Consider the following 12,663-nt stretch of genomic DNA (forward strand, 5'->3'; position numbering starts at 1 on the left):
CACTGTTGCTTACATAGACTGTATATACGAAGTGGACGTAGTCACCGTGACGTCACCCATTGGTTTGTGGATTGCCATTGTCATTTTCTCATAAACTTCTATACAATCAGACTTCTTATTGCAACCAGAGCAGTCGCCCCCTGCTGGTTATTAAAGAAATGCAAGTTTAAGGCACTTCCACATTGGCTTTACTTCTCAGATCCGGAGGTTTCCCACTGGTTGCTTATCTGATCGTCCTTTTACATGTGTGTTTTTCTCATTAGTACCATAGTTATGGTTAAAACCTTGTGCTTCCAAAGCAGCATTCCTTTTTTTTTTTAGCAATTCCCCTCCTCACATTCCCACACTCACTCACATTCAGTGGGAAGCTGCCCAGAATAGCCACCGTCCAGGTCCACTGGACCCGTGGACAGATAAGTGCCTGGTTCAAGGGCCCCTCAACAGAACAGCGAGCATTGTGCCATGTCTAGATTTTGGTACATTTGGTTTTGGGGATTTCAACTGGCAACTTCACCACGGCGAACCCTTTTCCCCTAATCTACAGTATGCCAACGCCCAACAGCGTGCCTGTGAGTGTCTACGGTCGTTTGAACAGTAGCTGCTTTGTCTCGCAACAGAAAACGCTGATACTGCGACTAACTGCTATTGTCCTGAAATGCACAGACACACACACACACACACACACACACACACACATATCCATCTATCCCACCCTCCACACACAGGCATAGTTAGGTCGGGAGAGTGAGAGATGCACAATGCATTCCAGAGATTAAATTTTCTGTTTTGCCCAGCAGGCCTCTAACACTGACACACACACACACACACACCAGTTTCTACTCTAACCCTCAACATCTATTCTTCTATCATCCATCTGTCCGATTTATTATGGCATCAAATTTATTGCAGTGTAATAACTTAATGCATATTTTATTAGTTGTAATGCCTTGTATGGAAATCTTGTCCAGACATTTTCTGCCTCTCCCTAACGGCGGGTTTCAAAGGAGAGTCTTAGTGTCACATGGTCTTAATGCTGTTTCTAAGAATTTCATTAGTATTGGTTTCAGCAGGATTTTAGTGTCACACGGTTTAAGTAGCGTTTCATAGAATTTCATAAGGTTTCAGACATGAGTCAAGTAGTGTTTGCATATATCAGGCACAGTTGCTTTGGGTTGACGCATAGAGCGTTGCATTTACTGCCTCGTGTTTACACAGAAAAACAAGATGCAGACGAGCATTTCATCTCTTTAGCTCTTATATGATCATTATATGGTTTTATTATCCTTCATGATTACATTTATATGACTCCATTCATCTTGATCTCGCTATTATAGCAATTTAATACTTGGTGATGAAGGGATTTAAAGCTGTACAACTGACTTTTATCATTTATGTTGCTGGGGATACAATCAGTGTCTAGTGCCTTGCTTGGAGGCACACTGGCACAGACAAAGAAAGGTCACATTAACACATTCTTTGGGCGTCCAGAATGCAACTACGCTGCGAGTGTGCGTGAATGTGGCGCATGTCTTTGACCAAGTAGAGGAAAATACCGCAGATGTTTTCAAGGGTCCCAGCTGGAGAAGAAGAAAAATGCACTCTTTCATCCTCTTTCCTTCCACTTTCACCACGCTCCCTGCCCTGTCTGCAACTCTGTCTGTGTAACGCCACTCTGTCTGTGTGTGTGTGTGTGTGTGTGTGTGTGTGTGTGTGTGTGTGCGTGTGTGTGTGTGTGTGCGCGCACAGTGTTGGACTGAAGCTGTTCTGACTAACTGAAAAGAAATGAACATTATTTAATGATTTCATTCTTTCTCATCTTTTTTTCCACCCGCTCTCCGTCTGACCTTCTGTCGGTCTAAAGGGCGCCACTGTGTGTTTGCGTGCGTGCGTGCGTGCGTGCTGGTGCGTTGCATGCGCGGATGTGTGCTAAATGTCATTGTCATAGTTGAGCGTGGAGGATTTTATGGTTAGGGCCCCCATCGGGCCTGCGAAGGAATGCGTTGCCCAGACACAGATGGAGGGATGGAGAAAGAGAGGGATAGAATAATGGGACAGATGTAAAGAAACAGAGATTCATTGATAGAGAGGAGTGAACTAGTGTCTCTCTAGACCATGCAAAATGTTCTCGCAATCATATTTCTCAAGCTAGAATGACATTTGAAACTTGACAGCTGAAACATTTCGTACCTTTTGATGTGTCAAAACGTAAAGTAATGTACACACTTTTGTGTTTGAATCTCTCTCTCGCTGCAGAAACGTGCCAAGGGCCAGTTCCTGTTCTTTAAGGTGTGTGAGCACCTCAACCTAATGGAGAAAGACTACTTTGGACTCTCATACACGGATAACCATGAACAGAAGGTATTCATTCGCACGCACATACACATACACATACACAGGATGTACAGTACGCCACATAAGTCAGTAATGTACACATATAGAAACCCCAGGCACGGACGTCTGTATAGTGTCTTGTGACACTGTTTCATTAACTTACTTCCTGCTCTGTGTCTCGCTACCTCTCCAGTGTTGGTTGGATCCCACTAAGGAAATCAAGAGACAGATACGCAGTAAGTTTCATTTTTTTTGCTTCCTTTACATTTCCATCCATCTCCATCTCCATCTCTGCCTGCCTTAACAAGTTGTTTCACTAAATACCTGGGTCCCCAACTTCTCAGCCAAAAGGCGATGAATTAAATATAAATCCTGAATTAATAAAAGAGTTCAAGTATATTAAAGGAAAAATAAACAGCATCACAATTAAGTCAAACAAACAAAGCCAGAGACATTCGAAACCAAACGACAGCAGTGTTGCCGGAGCCGGCGGCGTGGAAGAGGTTACCGATGTGTGATCGCTCCGCTTCATTACTTATTGATCTCTCTTTATTAACTGTTGTTAATTTATGAATGCGGGGCGAGGTGCAGCATCTTGTCTTTTGTTGATAGACAGCTATCAAGTGTGTGGAGCAGCCAAGCATAACTTCAAGCTTTGTTTTACTTTTGAATGCACGCATGTGCCCGTAACAATTACGTTTGACCAGTTGATCAGTACAGAGCACGATGACCAACAGAATCGTGTTAGAAGTTAAATTAATCAGCTTGCTGTTTCTCCAATTTGTCATTTCATTAGTTGAGGATTTAATTAGTTGTTCTTCTTCTTATTTGTTGGTGTGCAACGTAATGATTTCTTTGAGGGTTTTTGAAGAGTATTCCAGTAACTCTAGATGACTGTCATGAAAGAGTCTCTTCTTCAAGATAACCTTTACATATTTTCTTTTGCTGTTTCTTTCTCGCTTCTCCTTCTTTACAATAAAGTCAAAACAGGCTTTAACACACAACCTAAATCTTCGAAGTTGCACTTTTAAGAGAAAGGCTCACTAAAAACATATAATTTTGGCTCATAAAGTGTTATTTTAGAATTAGTGTATGTGAGGTAGTTGGGTGTGTGCAGACTGTGTTTGTGTAAGCACCACAGTTTGTGTGTGTGTTGTGAACATGCATGCCTGTGTTTTTGTGGCGGTGTCGCTGTGAGCGCCTGTGGTTCATGGATGAGTGGTATGCAACCAGCTGCATGTGTTCATTTGTGTACATTTTTCTGCACATGTGTGAATGTTTATAGAGGCTGTATCCTGTGAGTTGGATATATATATGCCTGCGTGTGTACAGCAGACACAGCACCACCACACAAATGACAGGTTTGACACCGTTCCGCTCTAAGCTACCATCAGTGTAAACTCGGCCGTCACCACTTTACGTCACTACATACCGGGCTTGGATCTTGAATCATTTTTGGAAAGATCAAAGCTGCTCTATGTGCTTTTAAAGCCTTCCTAAACCACCCGTTGAAATATAAAGATCTAAAACAGAGCTGTTGGTATTGTCACCTGCAAGAAGAGGACAAACATTGACTCTTAATAGAAGTCAGTGATTTCAGTTGTTTGCTCTACAGATTTCCTTGGGGTTGCTGTTTAGTGGTGTGTGGGTATGATGGTTCTGTCTAGACTCATTGCCCAAACTTTAGCGTAACTTTGGAGCGTTATTTAGCGTTCTTCCCGACAAGCTATCATGACATGATTGGTACTAATGTATTCCTTAGGTTTTTGTAGTTTCATATGATACCAGTATCTTCACTATAGCTTTAAGACTGAGCCAGATACAGCCTCTGAAAGACAGAACAGTAGCTGGATTATTAAGAGGCTGTTCATATAATAAAAGATCAATACTTGACATCTGTGTATTGATACAATATTGCCACGCAAAATATCGCAATTATATGCTGTATCGATTTTTTCTCTCCACCTAAAACATTTAAAATATGGATGTTCCAATACCATATTTTTCTTTCCTGATACCGATACCTGAACATTTGTATCAGACCGATCCAATACCAGTGCATTAAAAACACGTCGCCGCCTTACTGGTGGGATTTTCCAGATTGAAATATTGCCAAATTCCTGACATTTCACTAGCTCTGGCTAACGTTACACTCTCTGCAAGCACCTGCCCAATCGGTACTGCATATGTGCAACTCTCAACAGAGATGAGAAAGAAACAAGATGACTCACTCGTCAGCTACTTCCATCATCGATTTCAGACGTGGCAATCTTTTTTTAACCGGGCTGATGATGGAAGTAGCTAACGAGTGAGCCATCTCTCTTCTTTCTTATCTCTGTTGAGAGTTGCACATGTGCAGTACCCATTAGACAGGATACAAGTGACATGTGTTGTTGTTCCTGTGTAGGGTAAACTAGCTGATAAATCATATGATAACGTGATATCATATCGGTGCAAAGACTGGTGTAGTCGCTGATATCCGATCCAACATTTTAGGGTGTATCGGAGGCATTTCCGATACTGGCATCGGAACAACTCTAATGTAAAATGATATAAATCCGATCAGAATAAAGTAAATAATGAGAGGGAAGAAAGTTGGGAAAAGTGTTACAGCAGAAAAATAAGAGGGGAAAAACTTTACTTCAAAAGAAGCTGAAGTATTCGTTATTGGAATGAGACTGAGAGCCAATAAAAATGAAACTTTAACCTCAAACAATCTTGCAGTGCAGTCAAATACATTGTAACAAATGGCACAGAAAAATCCACCCACTAAAATATTTATCCATGCGAGCGAGCCCCTTCCTTAGAAGTCACTTTGACAGATAATGAGAACAAGATTTCGCCTCGCTTTCGGGGTGAATTTCCCTGGAAGGGAGGCTGAAGAGTCTGGAGTTAGTCCAGGCAGTAGACCTCTCTTAGTGCGTGTGGCTGTTGTTAATGTTTAACAGCAGCACGCATGTTCTCTCCACAATCAAACTAACCTTTATGGTGTTGGGTGTCTCACCGTGCTGATGCTGCTAGTACGCTGTCATGGTGCATTTACAGCCAATTCAGTTTCTATGGTGAGAGCAAACGGCAGCTGCTAAAATATAAGGCAAGCGTGTTTTACAATTAATGGATCGAATTCCTACATTTATGGAATTATGCAAGTCATTAATTCACTTAAACATATATATTTATTTATTATAGAAAAATATGAGCTGGGAAAGACCTGTGGATGAGATAGGATGAGTAGTGGACGTAGGGAGGTGAGGGATAGGATGTGTATATGTTTCAGTATGTGTATATTCTATGCGTCATGGAGCGGATTGATGGGCGGCACGTGGTCGTGTAGAAAGACAAAATGGTCACGAGAGACTCCCAAAGCACTTAGTGCTGCCAACAATTCATGCAAGCTCAATCTCTCTCCCAGACACATCTCATACATACACCAACACACATCCGTACTCACAGACAGGCGAGGAAAACAGGACTCCAGATTCTCCGTTTCTGTGTGTTAAGCGACAAAAACTGAAATCCGTGGAAAGAATATGAAAAAAACACCATATATCAGTATGAAATGGGAGTTTAATATTTCAACGTGCTTTCACCCTCACGTGTTGTATCGACCTTTTCCATCTTTCGCAGCAAGAGAGTGTCAATGTTGAGTTTCCTCACGTCATTTCACAGTGTCACTGTTCTCCCTGCTCCTCTGGGGATGCAGCTGTGAAGGCTCTGTGCATGTACGTGCTGTGTGCGCACATGCGTGTGTACGTGGTCTTCGTGTGTGACCTTGGAGGAGGAAACGGTCTCGATGCGACGTCAGCTTTTTACCGGATGGAATTTTCCAGACGACGTGATCCCCATGTTTATATTGAGTGTGCATGTGTGTGTTGTTATTGGGTGGAGGCGGAGCCAAGCGATACAGAAAGGGCGGAGATAGAGAAGGTGGCAGCCAAGCAGGGTGATATGGCCTCCTTGCCGGAATGAGAATAGGAAAAAGGGATGTTGCGTGTCTTTTGTTTCTGATGATGATGATAAAGATTACAGTTTGGTATTTGATGAGGCCAGAATGAGGTTATGCAATACCAGATCTGCTGTGTGTGTGTGTGTGTGTGTGTGTGTGTGTGTGTATGCGTGCGTGATGTATTAGGCTTAGTACAGCCTAAAATCTGTTCTGCATTAGTTGCCCTTACTCACCCATTTCTCTCTCTCTGTCACACACACAGATGGGTGTGATGGGCAGGGGGATGGATGGAATTGCAATAGAAATACAAACAACCCTGATCATAATGTTCCCATTTTAAACTCTGTTCTTCTAGTTGTCATATATACATATCCCCCTCTACTTATTATACATTATTGTGCTGCAAATCACCATGAACAATAATCTCTCTTCCTCCAGGTAACAACTGGCAGTTTGTTTTCAACGTCAAGTTCTACCCTCCCGACCCCTCACTGCTCACTGAAGACATTACCAGGTACACACACCAACCTTTCCTTCCAAACATAATTGAGAATGCAGTTCAGTTGTATTGCCAATTCATTTATATTTGTACATATGCATGCGCACACACACACAAACTGGGGCATGCTCCAAGGACACAGCATTTAGGTTGGAGTGTATGTCTAATGGGGCGAACAACTTCTCTGATGGTTGTAGCTAAAGGCTAATCGAGGACACACACTCACTAACACGCATACACTCGCCTAGACAAGTACCAACTACTGACCTGCATTGTGTGGCTACAGGAACTATTTTTCCTCCTCCACCTTTTACAGGTGTATCATTTTTGCTTTTTCATCTTGTTAAGTTTCCCAAGGTTTGCCCCAGACTATTATTGTATGTATTAATGTATAAATGGAAGGTAACGCCTTTTAATTTTTAATTTTTTCAATTATTTTTCATTCTGTAATGACCCATATAAACACAGTCAAACACATTATTGTCCAGTGAAGAGAAGCCCTGTAACTGGATGACTGGGGTTTAAGCCTCCATGTCAGCAAGTCCCGCCAAGGTGACTTTGAATGACATTTACCAGCACCCTGAGGTGTGCGAAAATCAGTCTGTCAAACAGAAGCTCCATTCACATAATGAATGAATTCTTCCACAAAGGTTTACAGCAGGGGACGGCTCACACTGTCGTAAATCCACACAACAACCACTTGACAGTCCTCACCATTACATACCCAAACTCAGATGCATAAGGTTATCCCAAAAAAACAGTGTACGAGCACAGTAAGAAAATTCTACAACAAACACAGCGCCAACAAAGACATTTAATCCGCTCCAGCTGACCCTGTGCCCGGGCCTCACAGGAGGCAATTTGGCTGCTCGGATCACTTTATTATTATCACGAACAATGGAGCCGGTTTCAGTTCAAAGAAAGGCTTAGAATAAGCTTTTGTTGTGAGTAGACTTAGTTTCAACTAAAACCCCAACCTGTTTTCTCTCTTGTAGGTACCTGTTGTGTCTGCAGCTCCGTGAAGACGTGGCTTCGGGTCGACTGCCTTGCTCTTTTGTCACCCACGCTCTGCTGGGGTCATACACACTGCAGGTAGAATACAATCTACTGTATGTCTGTGCAGCTTGCAAGTGTGCAGTTCCCACATGTGACTTTTTCTGCTTATGCGTCTCTGGTTTACAGGCAGAAATTGGCGACTATGAACCCGACCAGCCTCGGCCTCTGGACAGCGTCGGTCAGCTGACCTTTGCGCCCAATCAGAACAAAGAGATGGAGGAGAAGATTCTGGAGCTCCACAAGTCTCACAGGTCAGAAAGAACAGGGTCACGTAGTCCAACGTAGTCGGGGAGAAGAAGTATATATATGTCCTTTTCTTGTCATTAAAAGCTGTAGATTTGTAACACCTGTAATAAAGAGACCATGACTGGATCTTTTTCATGTACCGTATAATTCAATTACGGATTTATGCCACAATACTGTTGTTAATCTGAGGGTGTTTGTAGTAATTTGTGTAATATGTTCAGGGGAATGACACCAGCACAGGCCGACACCCAGTTTCTAGAAAATGCCAAGAAACTGTCGATGTACGGGGTGGACCTGCACCATGCTAAGGTATGAAGAAATTAATGAATCCTCTCCTCTCCTTTTCCTCTTCTCTCCTCATCTTCTCCTCCTCCTCTTCTTCTCCTGTTCCTTTCCTCTTTCACTCCTCTCCTCTCCTCTCCTCTCCTCTCCTCTTCATCTCCTCTTTGACTCCTCTCCTCTTCATCTCCTATCCTCCTCTCTCCTCTTCGTCTCCTCTTTCACTCCTCTCCGCTTCCTTTTTTTGAAAACCTCTCCTCCTCTCCTCTCCTCTCGTCTCGTCTCGTCTCGTCTCGTCTCCTCTCCTCTCGTCTCGTCTCGTCTCGTCTCCTCTCCTCTCCTCTCCTCTCCTCTCCTCTTTCTCTCCTCTCCTCTTTCTCTCCTCTCCTCTCCTCTCGATTGCTGTTGACATCAGGGGATTAGCACAGTTTCTTTGATGTGTGTCGGTGTCTGCATGTTTGTGTCACTGCGCGCGTGTGCGTGCATGTGTGTGTGTGTGTCAGCTGTACAAACACTCAGGGAGGCCATTGCCATGGGAACAGCCAGTCTCTCTCACTGGGATAGCGGGTCATCAGCAGAGTGCATGCATGTTTCCATGTGTAGCTGAGTATTTTTGTGCGTCTTTGTGCAAGACGGGAAGAAAAAAAGGAGGAAATATGCATGAGAGAGACAGAGAGAGAGAGAGAGAGAGAGAGAGAGAGGGAGTCTGGAAATAGAAAGAGAGGATGTGAGATGGAGGATGCAGAGGAGACAAAGACGTAACGGACAGAGATGAGGTTAGAGTGAGACGGGGACAGATCCTTGAAAGAGAGAAAGAGGCGAGTCCCCTTTAAGGGCATGCTCCACTTGTTTGCAACACAGAGGGAGAAGCACCGGGGGAAAAGATGAGAGCAGCAGAAGAGAGAGGGAGCGTTTCAAATGTTGCAAATCTTTTTCTCTGGCATACCAAAGTTGTGGGAATTCAAGGGGGCAGATCTATTTCTGTGCTGTGCCATTAATTTGTTGTGCAAGTTTCATAACCCCCAAGGCCCAAAAAAGAGCCCTCTCAGTCATACTAAATTATCAGAATCACATTGAACAAACACAAATGCACTTTTCTATGTAAAGGGCTGTCAATCGATTAAAATATTGACTTTATGTACCTTAAAGGGAGATTTGTCATGTCTTTAATACTCTTATGAACATGGGAGGGGGCAAATATGCTTGCTTTTTGCAAATGTGTGTATATATTTATTATTGGAAATCAATTAACAAAACACAAAACAATGAGAGATATTGTCCAGAAACCCTCACAGGTACTGCATTTAGCATTCAAAAATATGCTCAAATCATAACATGGCAAACTGCAGCCCAACAGGCAACAACAGCTGTCAGTGTGTCAGTGTCCTGACTTGACTATGACTTGCCCCAAAACTGCATGTGATTATCATAGAGTGGGCATGTCTGTAAAGGGGAGACTGGTGGGTACCCATTTTCATTCATATATGTAGAGGTCAGAGGTCAAGGGACCCCTTTGAAAATGGCCATGCCAGTTTTCCTTGTCAAAGTTTAGCTTGAGTTTGTTGCGTTATTTAGCTGCCAATGGATTTGACAATGGATTCCTTGGGTTTTGTAGTTTCATATGATACCAGTGTCTTTACTCTAGCTTTAAAACTTTTACAACCTGAAAATCGGAACGCATTATTATCGCGTTAACTTTGACTGCCCTAGTTTTTATTAGACTACATTTTATTTGCAATATTAATAATTTATATAATAAAAGATTGATACTTGACGTCCGTCTATCAATACAATATTGCATATTGCAAAATATTGATATTATGCTGAATCGATTTTTCCCCCCATCCCTAAAAAGCAAGTGGCAGATTGTTTTCCTACTACATCCGTTTTGTCAATGTTTCCAAGCCAAAGTGCTAAAATGTATCTCGAGCAGGAGCCCAGAGATTGACGAGCAGCTGAGAGCATGTTAAGGCCATGTGACATGTTTGTGTGTCCCAGACAAACTGTCCATTATCAACATAGTGCATCCTCCACCATTAGCCTGACAGATTTTTCCCTACGTAAATTTACTACTGTAATCAATATCTCCCTTACCATTACCACATGGCCTTGGACTTAAAAGCTTTGTCAGTGAGTCAGTCTGTCAGCTAACCATGTTAGAGTTGTGCTGAATGACAGTGTTTGTGTGGTAATTGAGTTTCTGTTGACCTTAAGCAGACTACTTTAAAAATCAATTGATGTGTACAGTATGATCTGATTCAGACAGGCTGCATTTACAGATGTTTCACCGAGATTCATAATCAAATGTGTTGTTTTATACATTTGAATCTTGAATATTACAGGACTCTGAGGGCGTGGACATCATGCTAGGCGTGTGCGCCAACGGACTCCTGGTTTACAAAGACCGGCTCCGGATAAATCGCTTTGCTTGGCCCAAAATCCTCAAGATCTCATACAAGAGGAACAACTTCTACATTAAGATCAGACCAGGAGAGGTACGTACCCAGACACTGAGGCACACTGTAAATACTGAGATTTACTACGCAAAAGGAATGCAGTACATGAAATTAATCTCTGTAGTGTTTACATAGCAGAGTACTCATAACATACTGTACATATTTGGATAAAATGTCATGATTTTTGTTGTATATGTTTCTTTCACAGACGGAGCAGTTTGAGAGCACGGTGGGATTCAAACTCCAGAATCATCGATCTGCCAAAAGGCTGTGGAAAGTCTGCGTGGAGAATCACAGTTTCTTCAGGTAGAAAATACACACTATGAAGCAAACACGACCTGCTGTGTATGCACAGGGATTGTAGTTTAGAGTGAACGACACAGCTTGTTAGGTAACATTCAATGCATGAATCTGGTCCTTTATCGGGCTCAACAAAAGGCTGGGTCTCTGTATCTTGTGGTTCTTTAATCAGTCTGATGCCCCGGGGGCAAAACATACACAATAATACACACAAAAGATGAAGCAGGTGCTCGTCATTGTTGCGTTTGTAGTCGCCACATGTGTGTGCCGTGTTTGTATGTATGTCTGTGTGTGTGTGTGTGTAAGAGAAGAAAGGAATAAGCTTTAATATCCTGTTGAGGGAAGAGCTGCCTGGAAACATTTTTGCCTCTCTTGCACATGCGCATGTAGTTGTGACTGTTAAAGTATGTGGAAAAACTAGGGCAATCGATTAAAATATTTAATCGCATGATCGTCCATAGTTAATCATGATTAATCACAAATTATCACACATTTTTTATCTGTTCAAAATGTACCTTAAAGGGAGATTTGTCAAGTATTTAATACGCTTATCAACATGGGAGTGGGCATATATGTTTGTATTATGCAAATATATATATATATATGCTATTGGAAATCCATTAATAACACAAAACAATGACAAATATTGTCCAGAAACCCTCACAAGTACTGCATTTACCATAAAAAAATATGCTCAAATCATAACATAGCAAACTCAAATCCAACAGGCAACAACAGCTGTCAGTGTGTTGATTTGATTAGCTTGATTATCATAAAGTGGGCATGTCTGTAAAGGGGAGACTCGTGGGTACCCATAGAACCCATTTTCATTCTTATCTTGTCATGGTCAAGGGACCCTTGGCCAGGACAGTTTTTCCTCACCAAAATCTAGAGTAAGTTTGGAACATTAGTTAGCCTCCTTCACAACAAGCTGCCAATGGACCAATTCCTTAGGTTTTCTACTTTCATATGATGCCAGTATCTTCACTCTAGCTTTAAAACTGAGCCCGCTACAAAAACGCGTAAACATGTTATTATCGCGTTAACTTTCACAGCCCTATAAAAAATGTTTTAAAATTCACGCTCCTCTCACCGTTTCTCCATCTTCCTTTCTCCCCCTCCCTCCGTTCATCCATCTTTGTCTCTTTTCTGTAGGTTAAACGCACCAGAACCTCCCACCAAGGCCCGCTTCTTGACTCTGGGCTCCAAGTTCCGTTACAGCGGGCGAACCCAGGCCCAGACCCGCGTGGCCAGCTCCCTCATAGACCGACCCGCGCCCAACTTTGAACGCACCTCATCCAAACGTATCAGCCGCAGTCTGGATGGAGGTAACACACATTTAACAGTATTTAATGAGTGGACAGACAGATGGATGAAAAGAGGAGTGAGAGGAATGACTGGCAGATGGAGGTGGGGGTCGTGGGTGGAGGGTTTGCATGCGTTTGTGTGTGTGTGTGTGTTTGGATGTGAAATGCTAGTGTCTGACCAGATACAGGAAATAGCTGCAGCATATGTTTCCTGTCACACAGTGAGAGACGGAGAAAGAGATG

General features: G+C 42.6%; 1 protein-coding gene across 13 annotated transcripts in view; it reads left to right on the forward strand.

Annotated features, from left to right (window-relative positions):
- Positions 1-12,663, forward strand: part of epb41l2 (erythrocyte membrane protein band 4.1 like 2) — a 55,086-nt gene that overhangs the window by 22,575 nt on the left and 19,848 nt on the right. For all 13 annotated transcript variants that reach the window (XM_037751138.1, XM_037751134.1, XM_037751133.1 and 10 more), the window contains exons 5-13: positions 2,254-2,358; positions 2,525-2,567; positions 6,716-6,791; positions 7,772-7,868; positions 7,959-8,083; positions 8,300-8,387; positions 10,700-10,852; positions 11,022-11,119; positions 12,269-12,441. In XM_037751138.1, the coding sequence (XP_037607066.1) occupies positions 2,254-2,358; positions 2,525-2,567; positions 6,716-6,791; positions 7,772-7,868; positions 7,959-8,083; positions 8,300-8,387; positions 10,700-10,852; positions 11,022-11,119; positions 12,269-12,441 (958 nt within the window). The remainder of the gene's footprint in view (positions 1-2,253; positions 2,359-2,524; positions 2,568-6,715; positions 6,792-7,771; positions 7,869-7,958; positions 8,084-8,299; positions 8,388-10,699; positions 10,853-11,021; positions 11,120-12,268; positions 12,442-12,663) is intronic.

The sequence above is a fragment of the Sebastes umbrosus genome, chromosome 18 (assembly GCF_015220745.1).
Source record: "Sebastes umbrosus isolate fSebUmb1 chromosome 18, fSebUmb1.pri, whole genome shotgun sequence".
Taxonomy (NCBI): domain Eukaryota; kingdom Metazoa; phylum Chordata; class Actinopteri; order Perciformes; family Sebastidae; genus Sebastes; species Sebastes umbrosus.